The 19,249-nt window shown below is 44.4% G+C and overlaps 1 protein-coding gene across 4 annotated transcripts in view; it reads right to left on the minus strand.

The window, feature by feature from the left end:
- Positions 1-19,249, minus strand: part of IGF1R (insulin like growth factor 1 receptor) — a 300,057-nt gene that overhangs the window by 52,342 nt on the left and 228,466 nt on the right. For all 4 annotated transcript variants that reach the window (XM_064569953.1, XM_064569955.1, XM_064569954.1 and 1 more), the window contains 3 exons: positions 8,159-8,471; positions 4,174-4,322; positions 1,463-1,607 (listed from right to left, as the gene is read on the minus strand). In XM_064569953.1, the coding sequence (XP_064426023.1) occupies positions 1,463-1,607; positions 4,174-4,322; positions 8,159-8,471 (607 nt within the window). The remainder of the gene's footprint in view (positions 1-1,462; positions 1,608-4,173; positions 4,323-8,158; positions 8,472-19,249) is intronic.

Genomic DNA, 19,249 nt, shown 5'->3' on the forward strand with positions numbered 1-19,249 from the left:
AGAGTTAGTCTGAGAAAAGCAGGGAGGCTGTAAAGAAACCCTTATGGGGGTAACTTTATCCAGTCGGGGCAGATAAATCAGCAAGGACAACCTTTCCCATGACCTTCCCACCTCTTTCTTTCCTACAGTATTTCCCCACATTCTCTTTGGAAGGAATTTGCTCGTTAATCGATGTCTCCTTTTATTTCAAAGCTGTATTTAAAGGAAGTATGAAGAGAAAGATATATATGCAGAGGTACACACAGGCAATAAGCAACCTAAAGCAATAAGCACGAGCTCTTATCTATCCTGTGGTGAAAAGCCTCTGGTGAGTTTAAAACCCATATCACAAAGCCTATCTCTGCAGAAGGCAAAAATTCTACCAGGAGTGTAAATCCTCTTGGCTCATCGATGAAACAATTATGTCAATTAGGATTCCTTTATAACAAAATGAACTATCCATACTCCTCTAAATCTTTTATGTTCCAGTATACACTTTACCCCTGATAATGTGGGGGTTTGGGTGTGGACCCTCCGAACAGTCACCAATTCACACAGAATTGTTGACATCCTCCAAACTTAACTACTAATAGTCTACTGTTGACCAGAAGTCTTATGATAACATAAACACTTGATTGACACATATTTTGTATGTTATATGCACGATGTACTGCATTCTTACAATGAAGTCAGCTGGAGAAAATATTATTTAAAAAAATCATAAGGAAAATACATTTACAGTCCTATACTGTATTTATCCAAACAAAACAAAACAAAACAAAATTGTGTCCAAGTGGACCCGCACAATTCAAACCATGTTGTTCAAAGGTCAACTGTTTTTCTTCTTTTCTTGTTTTTTTTTTTTTTTTTTAAAGATTTTATTTATTTACTTATTTGAGAGAGAAGCAGGACAGTGGGGAGGAGCAGAGGGAGAGGGACAAGCCGACTCTGCATTGAGTGCGGAGCCTGATGTGGGGCTCGATCCTATGACCCTGAGATCATGACCTGAGCTGAAATCAAGAGTCGGACGCTCAACCAACTGAGCCACCCAGGTGCCCCCGTATTTTAAAAAGATGGAATGGTTTTACGTAGTATATAGAATCCTGGGGTAAGAGTCATGTCAATGATGATTTCACAAAGGGCTAAGCACATGAGACCCATTCCTGTTGCTCTTGGCACAGAGGGTCCCCACCAGCACCCCAGTCTGCAGTTTCCATGGTCACGGTTGGACACGCAGCCCTTGACTGACAGGTCACAACACAGTTCTCCAGAACAGCACTATCCCAAGGATGGAGAATCATGGCCGCACGGGACTCTGCCCGAGGGCGTGGGCCATCACGCAGGTGGCGCCGGCCTTACCTTTGCTTCCTCCTTTCTTCTTCGTAACAAGAAAGAGTCCTTGCCTCAGTGACGTCGAGTTTTAAAAGCACGCTACTTATTTTGTAATAGGAGAATGTCAGCCCACGAAATCTGGAGCACTTACCCTTCTAGCTGCTCCTCTCCTAAGATCTGGCGAAGGTTTTTTAGGAAGGACAAGGAGACCAAGGCGTGAGAATGGCGGATCTTCACGTAGCCTGTCACCACCTCGATGAGCCCCATGAAGTTCTCCAGTTCTGAGGCGATGTTATCTGCGTGAGGAGGGGGACGTGTTAGTGAGCGTTCGCGTAGTGTGAGCATGACTCGGTTTCTCACAAAAACGTCTGGAGAATGATTCCGTGGCAGGTCTTGGTGCAGGACCCGCCATCCCTGTCAAAAATGTACTACCCTGGGCTTGACTTTCAACAACCTCTCCTGGGACAGGGCCCCTCAGGGGCCGGGGAAGGAGACTTTCTAGAAGGCTGGGTACTGTAGCTCCCAGGCTGATTAACCGAATGTAAAATCATAAATACCAGACTGCCAATTAGCTAAGGCTGACAAATCTAGGGAACGTCTTTTAATACGCTCTGTCAACAGACAGCACTGCCTCCACAGGAGGGCATGACTAAATAAACAACATTTTCTCGGTCTCATTAGGAACTGCCTTTGCTGCATTTCCAGTTCCTAAGATACAGGGATCTATATTTAAAGAGTCCATCTTACCAAGACTGGGAGAAAACACACCAAAATGTTAACACACCAGGTTCTCTGCTCTGCTGATTTTTCAAAATTCGTTTCTGTGCTTCTAAGTTTTCTACAATGCACATGTATGATTTTCGTAACGAGAGGACAGTTGGAAAAATAGTTGCTACTACTACGTATGTGAAAACAACATAATATATACACACTGTCTTTCTCATCATCCTGTTTAGCCTGTCTTTTCCTCATAGTAAAAAAAAAAACATAAACTTCGGTTCAACTTATGCCAAAATTACAATAAATACTATAATGAATTGGGTATGGTCCAACTAATGGGATTTTATTGCACATGATTTGTTGAAGGCTTATTTAATGAGAGGTTCTATTTTGCTTTGATAAAAATAAAAGAATAAGGATGCTATCTTGGAGGGCTGGGGACTATGCTTATTGTAGAGTTTAATGGTTTTCTAGGAGAAATTCAAGTTATAAACACCAGAAGTTGCCTGTGGTTGATATTTCAAGGAAAAGATCCTGAATTTTAAATGCCGGTAGGATGGATGTCTGTTAGTCGAGGCTGGGTATGTCCTTTTCAATGAGATGTCTTATCACCCTACATCCAGCTGATATCTCCCACTGGACTTAAACAAGAAGGCACATTTCATCACCACGCATGAATATGTACCGATTCCTTCTCAAATTCTACTTCTCCATGGATTTAATTCATGGATTAAAGGCTTATCTTCAGGATATGAAAATTTTAAGAAAAAGAAGAGTTAGGTACTTAAAAGGTATGTTCTAGGGGATGAGGGCATCTTTTCAAAAATTAAGAAATCTAGTAAGAGCAAAAGGAATAAAACTTCATTATTTATTCATTTATTATTATTATTTTTTAAGTAAGCTCCATGCCCAGCATGGAGCCGAATGCCAGGCTCAAACTCATGACCCTGAGATCAAGACCTGACCTGAGATCCACAGTCGGATGCTTAACCCACTGAGCCACCCAGGTGCCCCAGGAATAAAACTGCAGAAGCACCATGAGGGTAAGAGAGTTCTAGCTGTATGAAAGCAAAGTTATCTCTGTGGTGGAGGGGTGAGAGGGGTTCTGGAAAATGAGGAGTACCTAAAGATCCAAAAGGACTGAACACAAATGTGTTTCTGCCATCTCTAAACCATAAGAGCATGCTCACTCACCAAACAAACAGTATTAAGGAACAGTAAATCCACAGAATAAATAAATTAGTCATCCTCCACCCCGCCCCCCCACGCCAACCTGCAAAAATTTCTCCACAAAAGGATTTAGGGAAAAAAAATCCTTTCAACCTCAAGTTTCTCAACCTCAACCTTGAGGTTGAGAAACTTTTATTCTAGGTTATGAAACTATCATAGGTACCTTGACCAAGTGGTCCCAGTGGTGGAGAATTTAAGGCTAGAAGCCATTGTCAGTTAAAGCTCAGAAGTGAAAATATCACAGAATAAGTCCATGAGTAATGCTTTTGCACACATGCAATTACCAGGAACCGTCTACTACAAATGATGGTGATCCTACCGGGGTGAGAATCGAAGCTTTAAATACGTGGTGACACACACTTTTTTTTTTTTTTTTTTTTGCTCTCCAAAGAAAATTTGGAGATTAACCACTCTTTGGACTTCATAAAATATTAAAGGGGTATCATTAAACTGTTCCGTTTGCACAGTCTCCTCGGTACCTCCCAAGTAACCAAAACTCTTTGGACTTGAAGTCCTGAGGCCCTGGTCCAGCTGGAGGCTACTGAGTCACACTTTTGATCCACCAGCGTCTTCTGGGGCCTGTGTGTGTTGGGACGTGCATCTCCTGCGTAAGGCAGGGCTAACAGAAACATGAGTGATGACCCAGGGCATGAATAAACGCCGAGCCAATGGCTGCAAAATAGACTGCCTTTCAATCTGGGTTTTTGTGTGTGTGTGTGTGTGTGTGTATGTGTGTGTCTGTTTTTAATCTTTGAGGGAAATTCAAAAAAGAGGTGTTGAGCATGAGGCTTATGCCCCATGTTGTTTTTCTAGGCCCAGGCTTCAGTTGTGAGTCATGGATGGGAAGGAAAAGCATCAACAAAAGAAAACCAAGAGATCCAGCCCTCTCGTCCAGGAGGACGGAATACTTACTGCCTCGGCGGATATTAATGAGCAAATTGCCCTTGAAGATGGTGCATCCTTGGAGCATTTGAGCAGAGGTAACAGAATCAATGGTTTTTGTTTTCTTTTCTTCCTCACAGACCTTGGGGCAAGGACCTTCACAAGGGATGCAGTACATGCTGTTGAAGATAAAGAATCAACCAAAAACACAGAGAACTGAGTCAGGCTCCTTGCATTAAAAAAAAAAAAAAATCATGAAGACACCCTTTTATTCTAAGTTGTTTTTGCAGTACACATTACCAAAAGCAACTGTTCTGAAGCATTCAAGTGGGCACACCATATCTCATCCCGAAGCCACCCAGGATCAGCCATTCGAATTGCAACCAAAAGAAGAAAGTGCCTACAAAGGAAAAGCATGCCTCTTGTTTCCAGACAAAATATGTGATGCATCCTTGGAGCATGTGTGTATCAGAGGCTGTCGGCTGGGGAGCCAGCTGGTTCCATGTGGGAGAAACAGCCTTGAAGGAAGGACACAGTAGTGGCTCCCGAGGAAAATGGGGCTGCTCTCCAGTGTTGTGGCCTTGCCCGGCACACCCCGGGGTGGGGGGGCAGCTGGGAGACTGGACTGGGACAGCAAAGGGACAGCGGGGTCTCTGCCACTAACAGGAGTCTCGCTCTCACCACCAGCATCCCAGCAAAACCCAGCAAGGAATTCCAAAGTACATGTGGAATAACACAGATCCATTATTTTCTTGCTAAGGTACAACTGAAATTATTTCTTTTTTTTTTCACTGAAATTATTTCTTGACAGTGTTTTGCAGAAACTTGTAAATCGATTGAAATGTTGTTTTCGTTGCATATGCGCTGAAAGCAAGGAACTTCCGTGACTTTGTAATGAACTCCTGTTTCAAATGCTATATCCCAAACGAGCTGCAGAACCACCAGGAATCAGGAATCAGTGAGACTGGCACTTCTCCTGCTTACCTACCATTATTAATTTAAGAAATCGTGGACAAAATGCTAATCTGGCTGCCGAACCACAGACCAAGGATCAAAGTCGGGTTGATTTCCAAACAAATGATACCGCTATGTCATGTGTGTGTGTTATAAACAGGACAGTGAATTGGGGAGCCAGGTGTATTGACATTATTGTTCTTGAATGATCTTTTAAACTTCATTAAGGTAAATAAAAAACATTCAAGAAAACAGTGTGATAGCTTACGTGAAAGTTTGTTTTTTAATGAAACCTTACCGCCTATCTAAGGCAAAGATGCAGGGATTTGTTTTGTTTACAAACTTACAGGTAAACAAAATTTCCCTGCTATTTTCCTATTTCTTGTGGGGAGAATGACAGGGAAGGTTTCCCAAGGAACTGGGTCAATCACAGAAGGGAAGATTTCTCTTTCCTGTAACATCATACTCAACCTTCTCTATGGGTAATAGCTTCTCTTCAGCACTTTTTGGTTTTGTTTTTTATTCTAATTTATCTACATACCATTTAATGCCTCCACTCTCCTTCTTTAAAAAACTTTTTATCCTGAAATATTCACAGAAAGTTACAAAGAGTATTTTTCCCCTGTACCCTTCCCCTAGTTTCCCCTAATGGTGACATCTTATATAACTATAATGGAATATCAAACCCAGGAAATTAACACTGGTACAATATATGTCTAATTCCGTGTCACCTTATATCTCTTATGTGATCTTCACGTGGTCAAGATACAGAAGTACTTTAGGAAGATCTCCTGTAGAGCCACCCCCTATCCTCATATCCCTAACTGTGTCCTGGCAATCACTCATCTATATTCCATCACTGCAATTTTGTCATTTTGAGACTGTTATATAAATGGAGTTCTATAGTATGTGACCTTTTGAGATCGGCTTTTTTTCTTCCCCCCACACAGCATAATGTCCTTGAGATCTATCCCAAGTCTGCTCTTTTTTATGGCTGAATAATAGTCCACGGTATGGATGTACCACAGTCTGTTTAACCATTTACCTACTGTAGAACATCTGAGCTGGTTTTTTTGGCTATTACAAATGGAGCTGCTGTGAACAACTGTGTACGTGTTGTTATGTGGACATATATTTTCATTTCTCTGGGAGGAGTGTCCACGAGTATGACTTCTAGGTCGTAATGTTAAGTGTATGTTTAGCTTTCCCCAACATTTTATTCAAATAGCAATTTCTGAACCAAACACCTTTACTAAAATGTCTAGGAATCACCTAGCACTTCAAAAAAACGTTTTTCTAAGGAAGTGTTCTGATTACATGTTTATAGATTAAGCTTCCTTGAATCCATTTGGGTACAGGGAGGGTATAAACAGTATTAATAAGTATTTTAAACTCAGTGCCAAATAGGTCTTAAAGGGTGGTATTTATTCTTTCTTGACGGTGTTTTATTTTAAAATAGAAGAGGTACATCTGTAGCTTTGAACAGACTATAAGAACCGGTAGGGAATAAAACAGCTCAGTTCTTTGAAAATGCACTGCAGTGGGAGAAACAACACCGCTGAAATGTATAGCACTCCCCTCCTGCTGGTCCACTACATCACAGGACAATGTATCCCCAGGACAAAGATGGTACTACTCCCAGTTCATGCACCAGCTGTCCCATCTCTCCTCCCACCCCCAGGAGAAACTGTGGCTGAGCCTCATCTGGGTTCTAGGCTTGCCCCAGGGTACTGGGAAAGCCCTCCTAAGTCCTAAGGCTACCAATAAATTGTGAGTAAAATGTGGTTGACTTATTCTGGGTGGACTATGTATACTTTACAGTTCACTGGGGCGTCCTTGGCATACTTATCTTTTAAAAAAGTATTCGGGATAATTTTTATTATTATAATAGTAAAGACATTATAACAGGTGGAAAGTTGTTCTGTGTCTAATATTATGAAAGAATGTGAGTTTTATCTGTGGTTTGAAGATGAAGGAAGCATCTGGCCCACTGCCACTAAACTGTTCTTTCCTAAGAGTTCTCTGCTCTACCTAGAGGAGGGACAAACTACCCCAAGCCTCTGGTCTTTTGCTTCCAGGGCTATAGTTCTGTATTTTATAACAATGCCACTATTGCTTTCTCAAAAACATAAACCAACAAAAAATTTACAGAAGCCCAGCCGACAGGGCGCCTGGGTGGCTCAGTTGGTTAAGCGACTGCCTTCGGCTCAGGTCATGATCCTGGAGTCCCGGGATCAAGTCCCATATCGGGCTCCTTGCTCAGCAGGGGGTCTGCTTCTCCCTCTGACCCTCCCCCCTCTCATTCTCTCTCTCAAATAAATAAATAAAATCTTTAAAAAAAAAAAAGAAGCCCAGCCAACATACACCAGAGGGATGCTTTTTGCTGTAAAGAACCTCTTTGCTTCCCAAGTGAAGTCTCAATGTTCGGAAAGAAAATGAGAGAGACAGAGGAAACTGAGAGAAGGGGGTGTCGAGGAAGAGAGAGAGAGGAGCAGGTGCTGATGGAAAACACAGGTTACTTTAAGCTCCTGGTTACTCTTCGTGGCAGCTAGTGAGGGCACAGGATGGAGTGGGTGCTAACAGACTTTGGGTCTGCTGGCTATGTCAAGGGCACTGTTCGGGGCTTGGCTTGTCTTCTCTCCTGCACTCCCCAAGACTTCACAGAGCTGGTGCTCAGTGGCACCAGGGATGGGACAACCTCAACGTACAGTCCTCCCAGGTCTACCCCACACCTGCTTGGCAGGCAGCCTGGGAAGTGCAGGGAGGGGAGACTGTGACCTCCAGGTACCTAGGCCAGCAGGCCGGGCACTTAATTTCAAATGGCCAGGCAGTAGGCTTCCAAAACACAACATAAAACAAACAGATTATTTTGGGGGGGGGGGGGGCAATTGTCCCTCTATAGAATCTCATATAAAATGTCAGTTACGCCAGCCCATGGGAGTGGACCCATGGCCCTTAACCTCCCCGGGAGGTCCCGACGGAACAAGGGCAGCGCCAACGTCGCCATTCCTTGGGGGGCCGGGGGGTGCAGGGGCGGGGGGGGCGGTGCTGCACGGCTGACCTCTGACTGCCGTTCCGGATGAACCCCGAGGGGCACTCTTGCATGCACTCGCCGTCGTGGATCACGAACCCCTCGGAGTCACTGCTCTCGGCGTTGGGGATGTTGGCGCAGAAGTCGCGGTCCACGCAGCGCCAGCCCTCGAAGCGGTAGGTGTTGGGCGGGCAGGTGGGCACGCAGACGCCCGCGTAGTAGTAATGCCTGCACGCCACGCAGGCCGTGTCGTTGTCGGGCGCACTGCAGCTGCCCAGACACTCGGGGTGACAGCACTCGTTGTTCTCGGTGCACGCCCGCTTCCCGCACGCGCTCGGGCACACTGTGGGGGCGGAGGGGACAGCAGGTGAGATGCGGTGGTGGTGGTCGGGGGGGGGGGGGGTTGGGACGGGGGTTGGACGGCCTCCTCCGGGCCCGGCCTGCTTTGTCCCGGGTCACCGGCCACCCCGGACCAGGTCGCCCCAGTGACAGACAACCAACCGCCCACCCACGAAATCCCCAGACGGAGCATCACAGGGCTCTGCAGCCCGCAGCAGGCTCGGAGGCACGGGCAATGCTACAGAGCAGTCACAGTTTCACGAAGGTGGGAGAAAATACTCTGCGTTTCCAGTCCAGCCTCTCCTATTTACTCCCTGTGTGCTCCTGATGACTCGTTAGCTTCTCTGACCTTGACCCTCTCTTTTCACATCTATAAAATGGGGGTAGTAATATCCACGTTAGAGGTTTGCCTGAGGCCAACATGAGAATGCAGTAGCCCTATGGGAACAATTCGGCGTATTATTCCTTTTAAAAGCATTATGTGCTGTTCCTTCTGCATTTTGAATGTGTTCCTTGAAATACCTTGAAAAGCCTTAGTGTGCAGAAATGATTATTTGAAAAATTATCTTATCATATATGTTATGACAAGTATTTTAAAATCATTCAAAAAGCCGTTTATTTAAAAAATGATGAAACTGGAATATAGTAAAGAGGATACTATTCGGGTTTACAAAAGGGCTTTAGAAAAAGCCTGTGTACGCTTGTAGACCAAAGGTCTGACTCCAAAAAATGATGGTATTAACTTATTCACAGAGCCTAACCTATTACATAACCAACAAGTCCCTGCATCTGATTGTCATTCTCAAATACAAAAAACAAAGGGTGGTGGGCAGTGTCTCTGAGCCCAGAGGACTCATAGCATATTAGAAACCATCTCCTTTGAGCCACTCTGCTAAACTTAAGTGAAGAAGTGTCTAAAAAGCAGAGCTCCACAATTCATGTCCCAAGTAGATGAGCTGGCATTTTATTTCCATAACAACGATGTAATGATCACACTCTGTGGGGCTGTCAGCCTCACTAGCAAATAAAGTATAAATCAACAAAATACGAAATCTGGTTTGCATTATATGTTTCCTGCTTTTTCTGAAACAAACACAAAATTATTTAAATATGTATAATAAATGAAAATATATAGGACGTCTAGTCCATCTGCCCCAAATACCTCCTTTATCAATACCTTCATGTGGATTCCCCCCATGCATGTGAATATACATATAAATATCTACAAAAAAGGAACAAGCCATCCTGAAACCATTTTTTTGGCATAATATACTATGAATTCCATAATCACTTAACAGCCACATTGCATCTCACAGTATAGTGTAAGTTATAACCTGTCTCCTACTATGAGACATTTTGTTTACTCCTAACATTTTATTATTACAATGAACACTGCAGTCTTCATGAGAATCCTTAATTATTTCCTGAGGATCAATTTCCAGGATTGATCTCGCCAGATCAAACTATCCTCTGGAAAGTTTTTACCAATTTACACCCCACGAACTGCATCCAAGAGTTCCTACTTTACTGCAAAAAGGTGAATTTCAGAACTTGGACATTCAAATGAACACTGTCACCTCTGAAGAAAACAGAAAATTCTCATGATACTGTCAAGCTTCTTAAAATAATTTTGCAATTTTCACCTTTGAAATTATCCTTTGGCAGAGACCATAGGTTGCCTTCCATTATTTATTCTTTTTTTTTTTTTAAGATTTTATTTATTTATTCATGAGAGACAGAGAGAAAGAGAGAGAGGCAGAGGGAGAAGCAGGCTCCCAAGGAGCAGGAAGCCCGATGTGGGACTCGATCCCAGGACCCTGAGATCATGACCTGAGCCGAAGGCAGACGCTTAACCATCTGAGCCACCCAGGCGCCCCCATTATTCATTCTTTTTATCTATTTTGGTAATAGAACCTTGATTTTTAATTGGGCATTTGGCCACCTGGCTAGATACTATATCTCTTAGCCTCTCTTGTAGCTAGAAGTGACGTATGTCCCAGCCAATGAGATATAAGAAAACTTTTTTGGCTGGTACTTACTGGAAGATTCCTTAAAACAGAGTGAGCATGCCCTTGCTCCTTGCCGGCTGGAATGCAGGAGCAATGCATCAAGCTCAAGCAGCCATCCTGGACATGAGGTAGCCCACTAAGAAGGTGGAGTAAGATAAAAGGATCTTGGTCCCCCAAAAGGCTAACCCTGTACTGCTTACCTCTCGGCTTGTCTATATGAGAGAGAAATAAACTTTTATCTTATTTATGTGCCTGCTATTCATTAGACCCAACTGGAAAAATCCTGAGACACACCTTCAGAGCTACTTATAAGCAAAGAATAAAACCATTCCTGTTGGTTTATATCACTTTTGTTTACCAGAATTGCCTCAATGACTTCTGGCTATTTCCAGAAACTGAGCTACCCAAAAAATAACAAGGAGTAAATATCTCTAAGCACACCAAAGAAGTATGTTATAGATAGGAGTTGCAAAAATGTGGTGATACATATATTGTCCACCAAGGTGATCATCTTGAGGAGGGTAACGCTAATTTGAATTTACAAGCCTAGCGTTATTTGTAGTAAACATACATAGACACACACACACACATGAGTGCGTGCGCTCTCTCTACCATCAGATCTCATACGTGAAGACATCTAATATTATCAAATAGATTCAATGACTATTTAATTTCAAATATACCCATTATGGAGGTTAACTTCAAGGCTCAAGATCTAAGGAAACAAATAAATTGTGTATCTTTTAGTTCAGGTTTTTAAAGTAGTAACGGGAACATAAGTCCATTTACCCTTTCGTTGTCGATGCATTTAGCAAGTGTTTATTTAGCATTGTGCCACACCTGTGTGCTAGACCCTGCCCTCAAGGAATGGGCAATATGCCAGATAAGTACAGACTTGAGTGGAGGTTCATGGCATGCCCTGGGCATCAGGGACGGTTCGGCAGAGATGCTGAGGCTGGAGCTGAAAGATGAAAGACGAGGAGGATAAGAATAAAGAATAACACAGAGGAAATCACACGTAAATGTGTGTAAAGGCAATCCAGTCGCTGTGGTGAGAGGACTGGGTGCCCGTGAAGATAGCAGGAGGCTAGTCGCCAACTGGTGGGTGATGGGCATCACTGAAGATTTTCGGCAGGGGAGGAGCAACACGGTCAGATTTTCATAATGGAGAGGTCATCAGCAGCAGCACAGAGGGTACCACGACCAGAGCGGGCCGAGCTGACAGAAGAGGGATCAGGTGAGGGGAGAGGAGAGACACAGCCTTGTTGTGTTGCCCCTACGAGGTTTCTGTAATATAATAGACCCCTGGGTTCATGTGGTTAACATGAAACTGGCTGAAGAACCCCGTGTTCAGAGTCTCGAGTGTTAGCAGGAACCAGCTGCGCTGAGCGCACACCCCACTTGGAGTACTGAAGTCCCCGGCCATCAGCCACCACCATGCTTTGTGATTGGAGGAAGGGAAAATTGATGAAGAATCTCACGATCACCAACAGAGACTAATGGGGGCCAATATCTGCTTGCCAAGCCCCCTTTCCCTCACTTATAATTTAAGTAACATGCTATATAAAATCATAAGCGGCAGGCATTAATATTAAATAGTACTAAAAAGGGGCGCCTGGCTGGCTCAGTTGGTTAAGCGACTGCCTTCGGCTCAGGTCATGATCCTGGAGTCCCGGGATCGAGTCCCGCATCGGGCTCCCTGCTCGGCGGGGAGTCTGCTTCTCCCTCTCCCGCTCCCCCCTCTTGTGCTCTTTCTCTCTCTCACTCTCTCTCTCAAATAAATAAATAAAATCTTAAAAAAAAATAAAAATAAAAAAATAAATAGTACTAAAAACTCGAGAGCACTTAAAAGAATAGAAAAAAAATATCCCTGTGCACTCGCTGGGAATCAGCTATACCCACATGAAATGTTGGGCATCTCCACTAGGAGAAAGAAAAAAGAAATCCCCCAAACCTGACAAAGTATCTGCAGATGTATTTTGCATTCCATTCCCCATTCCGATGGAAACGGCATCTCTGGGCAGCGGTCCCCCGAGACCCTTCAAAGGCGTGTGTTACGTGGAAATGCACGGTCAGTCAGTTCTTGCCACAAGCAGCATGCAGGCTGGGGAATTAGGGTTTTGTTTTGGCAAGGAGAGCTCCTTCAGAAGGAATTTCAACAAAGCTTAAATTAGGTAAAATCATGTTATTTATAAGCAGAACAATTCCTCTTATAGGGATCACAAATCAAGGGGTTCCTTTATGGTACGTGATCCAAACTGCCCGACACCTATCGACTACTCGAGGGGAATAAGAATGGAGTGTGATGGGGGGTGGGGAGAAAGGAGAGGTGACCTGTTTGCTAGAGGACAAACTCTGTAAATAAGAGACTGCTCCAGGGACAGAAGCTGGTGTTCCCCTGGCCAGAGCAGAACCCGAGGATTCTGGGAGGCAGGAAAACACGCGGGAAATTCAGGATTAGAGAGTCCTGGAGTCAGCCCCAGAAGCCTGCTGTAAATTTTGTCTCATCTCAATGTATATAAATATTATTAGTGTTTAGGACTATTAAGGGATTTCTCGAAAAGCCCCGGGCAGTATGTCTCGCCAGCAGATGGATGGCTTCTCCATACAAATGCCAGAACTTAAAATTTAGTAGTTACCAAATTTCCAACTACAGAGCTATGAGAGAAAGGAAGGGGACCTCTTTCCTGGCTTCCACGAAGAAGGAACACACCTAATGTGATTAAAGGCATTTCTGCTTTTCAAAATAAAAGAAAAATGAAAGCTGCTATAAACTACAAATATACAGGGGGAAAAGCAAATTTATTTTGCCCACGAGATCCTTCTACTCATTGGAATTCTTAGAATGACCAACGATGAAAACCAAAACCGATCTAAATTGTTGGAAAAGCTAACGGCATGTCCCACGTCTATCACTAAAAGGATTGATTTGGGGGTCACAGTCACATAAAAATGAGGCACTGCATATAAAAGCTCATTCTCTTCATTTTTGGGGGACAGGAAATGGGGGACAGGAAATAAGTCACACACCAGCCTTACTCCCTCCCCCTCCCCAGTGTCCTTATATTCACTAAGTTCTTTCTAAGTTTTTTTTTAAACATTTATTTTTGTTCTTGCCAGGGAGTTCCTTAACAATCTTTACTCAAGAGCAACCATTTTTAAAAGCATATGATTATAAAGTGTTCTGTTGGAAGAGAAGGTGGAGAACTCAGCCTCTTCTCAGGGAACAAAAAATGGAAAGGGGGCCACTTGAGTCACAATTTTATCCCAACTAATTTCTAAAGAATAGAAATAAGTTCATGGATGTTCGAATGAGGTCAAGCTTCTAACGCAAAACACAGGCTAGTTTAGAGACATCTTAGTTATTTCTGGGCTACCCTAAGTGACATACCACTGTTCCATATGAAAAAAAGGGATGTCTTTCCTAATTGACAGGCATCATTATGCATAAAGGTGAACCGCCGCTAACTCCAGGAAAGTGCACTTCAGCTCCAAAGTGCATCAGGGACATAAAGGAGCCAGAGAAATTTTACGGTTTTCTTGTCCTGTCAGGGGAGGAGGTGACTCCATCGGATACCAGGGGTGGGGGGTGGGGAAGGACCACAGCTGGGTCAGCTGAATGCCCAAGTCCACTCAAGGCTGTCAGCATTGTCCTCCAGGAAGCATTTAGCCACAGATGAAGGGATGAGAAAGGCTCCCTTCATTAAATATCAGCCTTACAAGCCAGGCCCTAGGCTAGGTCCTACAGACAGGCAAGCACAAGACAGCCAGCATCCCCCGGGGGGGCTCCCCACCCTGAGGGCAGGCAATGGGAGTACCAAGAGGGGCAAGCAAAGGACCAGTGAGGAGGGCCTTCCTGGAGAAGGGACTGCCAGGCCCAAGCTTGAAAAGCCAGCAGGAGCTAGCCAGGTGCATGGGTGTTGGCAGGGCTGATGGGCAGCATGGGCCAAGAGGACCAGACTCAGAATGAACGTGTGACTGACTGGACCGGAGGGGTGCAGGAGACAGGAAAGATGGTGAGACCAGCGGCAGAGAAAACCTACGAGTAGGAGTTTGGACTACTCTTAAAAAGGAAAGGGGTGCTATTTAAGGATTCTAAGCAGGGTGTCACATGAGCAGATATACATTTTAGAGGGATCACTCTGGCTGCTGAGTAGAAAACAGAATGGACGGTGACCCATGGAGCAGAGTCACGGTAGCCATCTCTGTGAGCCATGATGGTGGTCCAGATCAGGGAGGCGGTGATGCAGGTGGGGGGGAGCCGGCAGATGTAAGATACATCTGGAGAATGTGGGAAGTGTGGCCAGCTTTTGTTTTTGGAGGGACAGAGAAAGACTGGTTCAGTTCGAGATGTGTTGCTTGGTGTACACAGGATCCTCTCACCCTGTAAAATCATCTTCAGTCTGTCCTCCCTTTTATCCACATGCACATACTCCTCCCCACCTATCACCCCAAGCAAAGACCTCTATCAATGGGAGCAAAGTGGTGAGGAACATCAAGGCTTCTCCGGCTCAGGGAGGGCTGCTATATTTTATCCTAGTGTATTAGTCTGGAGTTCTCTAAGTAAGTCAGCTAGCATGGAAAAGCAGCCTTATGTGAAAACGCTTAGAAGCCGTGAAATAAAACTAAAATAATCCTTGTACAACTATATGTGAGCTAGATGCATACCTATGTGTGTATGTGTATGATGTATGTATATATAGCAAAGCACAATTTTCTCAAAAGGAAGACAAGAAGAATCGACTGTTAAGTTTCTTGACATCCTGAGAACTGGCTAATGGAAAACTCCAGAGAACCACTGCCCAGAAATCCCAGGTGGAGCTTAAAACAACTCTCAGACAAGCTTCTGCCTGGAAAACTGTAAGCTGGTAAACCAAATCAGTTACCCATGGCAAAAGAAAGTTCAAGTGGGAACCCCAGTGTCTTAAATGTTCACAGAAGAAAGTCACATTTGCAACAATGCTTCTCCTCTCAATGCCAAAAGAAACCTCCTCCTGGGGCACCTGGGTGGCTCAGTCGGTTAAGCGTCTGCCTCCGGTTCGGGTCACGATCTCAGGGTGCTGGGATTGAGCCCCGTATCGGGCTCCCTGCTTAGCGGGGAGTCTGATTCTCCCTCTGCCTCTCCCCCTGCTTGTGGTCTCTCTCTCTCAAATGAATAAATAAAATCTTAAAAAAAAAAAGAAGAAACCTCCTCTTGTGCTGGAGTAGCAGCCAGCCAGAGAGACATTTTCATGGTTAGAATCCTGAAGATACTTTGTCTTCTCTTTTTGGAACCAAAAGTATTCAGTGCACCCACTGAAAGGTTATGGTGAGAACCAGGGCTCTGGGAATGCGCGCAGAGACAGAGAGAGGCCTGGGGAACAGAACTCACAGTGAGCACAGAAAGGCTGGTGAGCAAAAGAGGTGGGCCCCAGTTTTTGAACATAGTGTGCCTGAAAGCTCTCATTTTCTCCCAAATGTGTACTAAGGAGTTCCTCTTTGCAACCTGAAGAGGTTTTCAAGACCCGGTTCGGAGTCCCCTTCTTTCCTAACAGGAAGGCCCCTGGACAAAGCATCCTTGTGTTAACATCTGAACTTTCTGAAATACTGAGGTTTGTAGAGGGTGGGGAAGAAGTTACAGACTTCTGCTCCTGACCACCCCCTCCTCCCCCACCCCCCCCCCAGCTCCCCAGGTAACTGTCTTCTTTAACCTTCCACTCTATCCTGCTTTGGAATATACAATAGCAGAAGCTCTGAGGGCTATGAGATCTGTCTTCTGTCTAGAAGCAAACAAGTACTTACACAGTCATATTCACCCCTGTCATCCAAGCACAGGGTCTTAGAGGGAGGGGAAAGGTAGTTTCAAGGTCAAGCACATCTCATGCTGGTCTCAGATACTTCTCTACAAAAACCTAGGTGAGCCTTCAAGCAATATCTAGGGGGTTGGTTACCTTAGAGAAAGTGTTATTCCAACTGCCAGGTGGCACCAACTTTGACCAAGTTGTTCTTTCCACCCAACAAGAACACCTTTTCCTCCCTGGCACGCTCCCCAGGCCGCATTCAGTTTGTCTGATACTCAGGGGAAGTAGAGGTTCTCTTCTTTACAGGTCAGACTTTCAAATACACAGGCTCAAAATTCTGAGACGGTTATCCTGGCCTCCCTCCGAGTGCCTTCCTCAGTCATAGCTCATGCAACACACATTAATACCATCGCTTCTAAACACCTGCCCCCAAACCTACTCTTAACACACAGCAGAAGTAGTTGGGATGGTGTGGAATACAAGGGGACTAGGAGACCCACGGTGGTCTTCCATGACCAAGGCAGTATGCTTGGGGTGATCTCTGCATGATCTCTAAAATAACTATCATCACCACACTGAGACAGCTCATTCGGAGCTTCTCATTGCCGAAAACTCCTGTCTTCTTTTTCACAGTAACGGTTTGGGTCTCTCCTATATGGATGCAACTTTGATCTGAATACAGGTCTCTCTGTTAACATAAAGTTAACGTTCACGGGGGTATTTTCCACATGCCTGACAACCCATTCAGTACCTTATATACATTAATGTAATCTTCCTAGCAATCACACGGGGTATCATCATCCTCATTTGTAAATGACTGTAAGGCACAGAGATTTAATCATTGTCGAGGGCTATTAACGGTCCACTTTAATCATTGTTAAGCTGTAAACGTGGGCTTGAAACCTAGATCTCCCAGACGGGGGATGGCAGCCTCTTCACCCACTCTGTCCTGCGGTGGCACGATGTTTCAGCTGGTCTGTCGTCTACAAGGAAAGGGCTAAGGTGTCCTTCTCATGCCACTTTTCTTTTTAAGCATGCATCCATCAGGAAAAATATATATAAATCACAAGTCCTAGCACCCTTTTTTTCTGCCCTGAGGTGTAAGAGTCCGAAGGAAGGACAAAATCCATGAAACATGACACGCTGGAAAAGGGGCAAGCGTCCAGGTGATATTAAGGAGATAACGTGTGCCCACTAAGCCTTCTTTGTTTATTGAGTTATAGCAAATAGAACCCTCAAGGACCTTTTTTCCAGCACAAGTTTGCAAGGCTGAGCCCTGTCTGGTTTATCATTAAATGTCACTGCTCAAGTTGCAACGTGGAAGCCGCAGCTCCTACCGGGGAAGGCACTGAGTTAGCACATGTTCTATGGTGCAAATGCAACTCTATATACATGACTGTGCTATCGGGAAGCCAGACCAGCAAGGCCCAGGGAGCTCCGTGACCTGCAGAACCCATGTCAGCCAGATAAGTCTTACTCATGAGAGTAGATAACCAGAGTTCATTTTCTTCACCCATTCATCTGTCTCAGCAAGACTGAACATTTGGTCATGGAGGAGGAAGAAAAAAACAAACAAACAGTTCTATGCCTTCCCCTAGGTCGGGCACATAAACACATATAATCAAGGCTTACGCAAATAAGAAATAGTCAAGCTCCGAGACTAGACCTCACTGTCTAGTACACAAGGTAAGCCAAGAGGTCTGGGAAAACATTTCATACTGGCTACTGTGAATATTTCATTAATGAGCAAAAGAAATAATCATCTACAGACAGTGCCCATTGGGTCACTTAAGTCTCCAAGATCCAAGAAGTAGTGCTGGGCAGAGCATGGGGGAAAACGGGGAGAAAAAAGAAAAAAAAAAGCAAGCAAGAAACCCAAAGGAGGAAAGTTACAGATAGCATCACTACTAAGTAAAAATTTCTAGCACTAACTAATAAGAAGACTAAAGAAAAAGCATCCATCGGTTGAAAGATACAATGCAGAATCACAAGGAATACCAAAACTAAGCGAGGAGTAGAAGACAGATCAGGAATCCTCCTCTGGCTGAGCTGGTTTTGGTTTTTGTGGGCTATGTGATTTTTTTTTTCTTCCTTTACACATTTTTCGTAACAGCTTTATTGAGATATAACTCACACACAATTCACCCATTTAAAGTGTATAAATCAAGGCGTCCGTTAAGTGTCTGACTCTTGATTTTGGCTCAGGTCATGATCTCAGGGTCGTGAGATCGAGGCCCAGCAGCAGGCTCTGTGCTCAGCAGGGAGTCTGCTGAAGATTCTCTCTTTCCCTCCCCCTTTGCCCCTCCCCCCATAAATAAATAAATCTTTTTTTTTTTAAAGATTTTTATTTATTTATTTGACAGAGAGAGACACAGCGAGAGAGGGAACACAAGCAGGGGGAGTGGGAGAGGGAGAAGCAGGCTTCCTGCAGAGCGGGGAGCCCGATGCGGGGCTCGATCCCAGGACCCCGGGGATCATGACCTGAGCCGAAGGCAGACACCCAATGACTGAGCCACCCAGGCGCCCCTAAATAAGTCTTTTTAAAAATAAACTCATATTCAAAGCCTACATACAAATTTTGGGAAAGACACTTTCAATGGGAAAAAAAAATCAAGGAAAAGGGGGGAAGACTTCAGGGGGCCAGGAAGACTGTGCCAAGGACAGCCCATACCTGCTTCTCACCGTGGGAATACCAGGTGTCTGCCTCTTACATAACTCACACCCCCAACCTCCATCTTTTGTGTGTGTGTGTGTGTGTGTGTGTGTGTGTGTGAGTCTTTCACTGTCAAATGGGTAATTCTTTTGAAACTCTTCCCCAGCGCTGCAACCGCCAGGCATGAGCCCATAAAGACACACATCACTTACTATTGCCCATCACAGATGCTTAAATGGACAGGGTGGAAAAAATATTCTTTTCACACACTTAAAAATTACTCCAAGTTATTTTAAATTTGGAACTGTTTGTATATTCCTTATAAGTTTATAAAACTCAC

The sequence above is a fragment of the Mirounga angustirostris genome, unplaced genomic scaffold, assembly GCF_029215605.1.
Source record: "Mirounga angustirostris isolate CCGP_5_RB_7025 unplaced genomic scaffold, mMirAng1.0.hap1 SCAF_9, whole genome shotgun sequence".
In the NCBI taxonomy this organism is placed as follows: Eukaryota; Metazoa; Chordata; class Mammalia; order Carnivora; family Phocidae; genus Mirounga; species Mirounga angustirostris.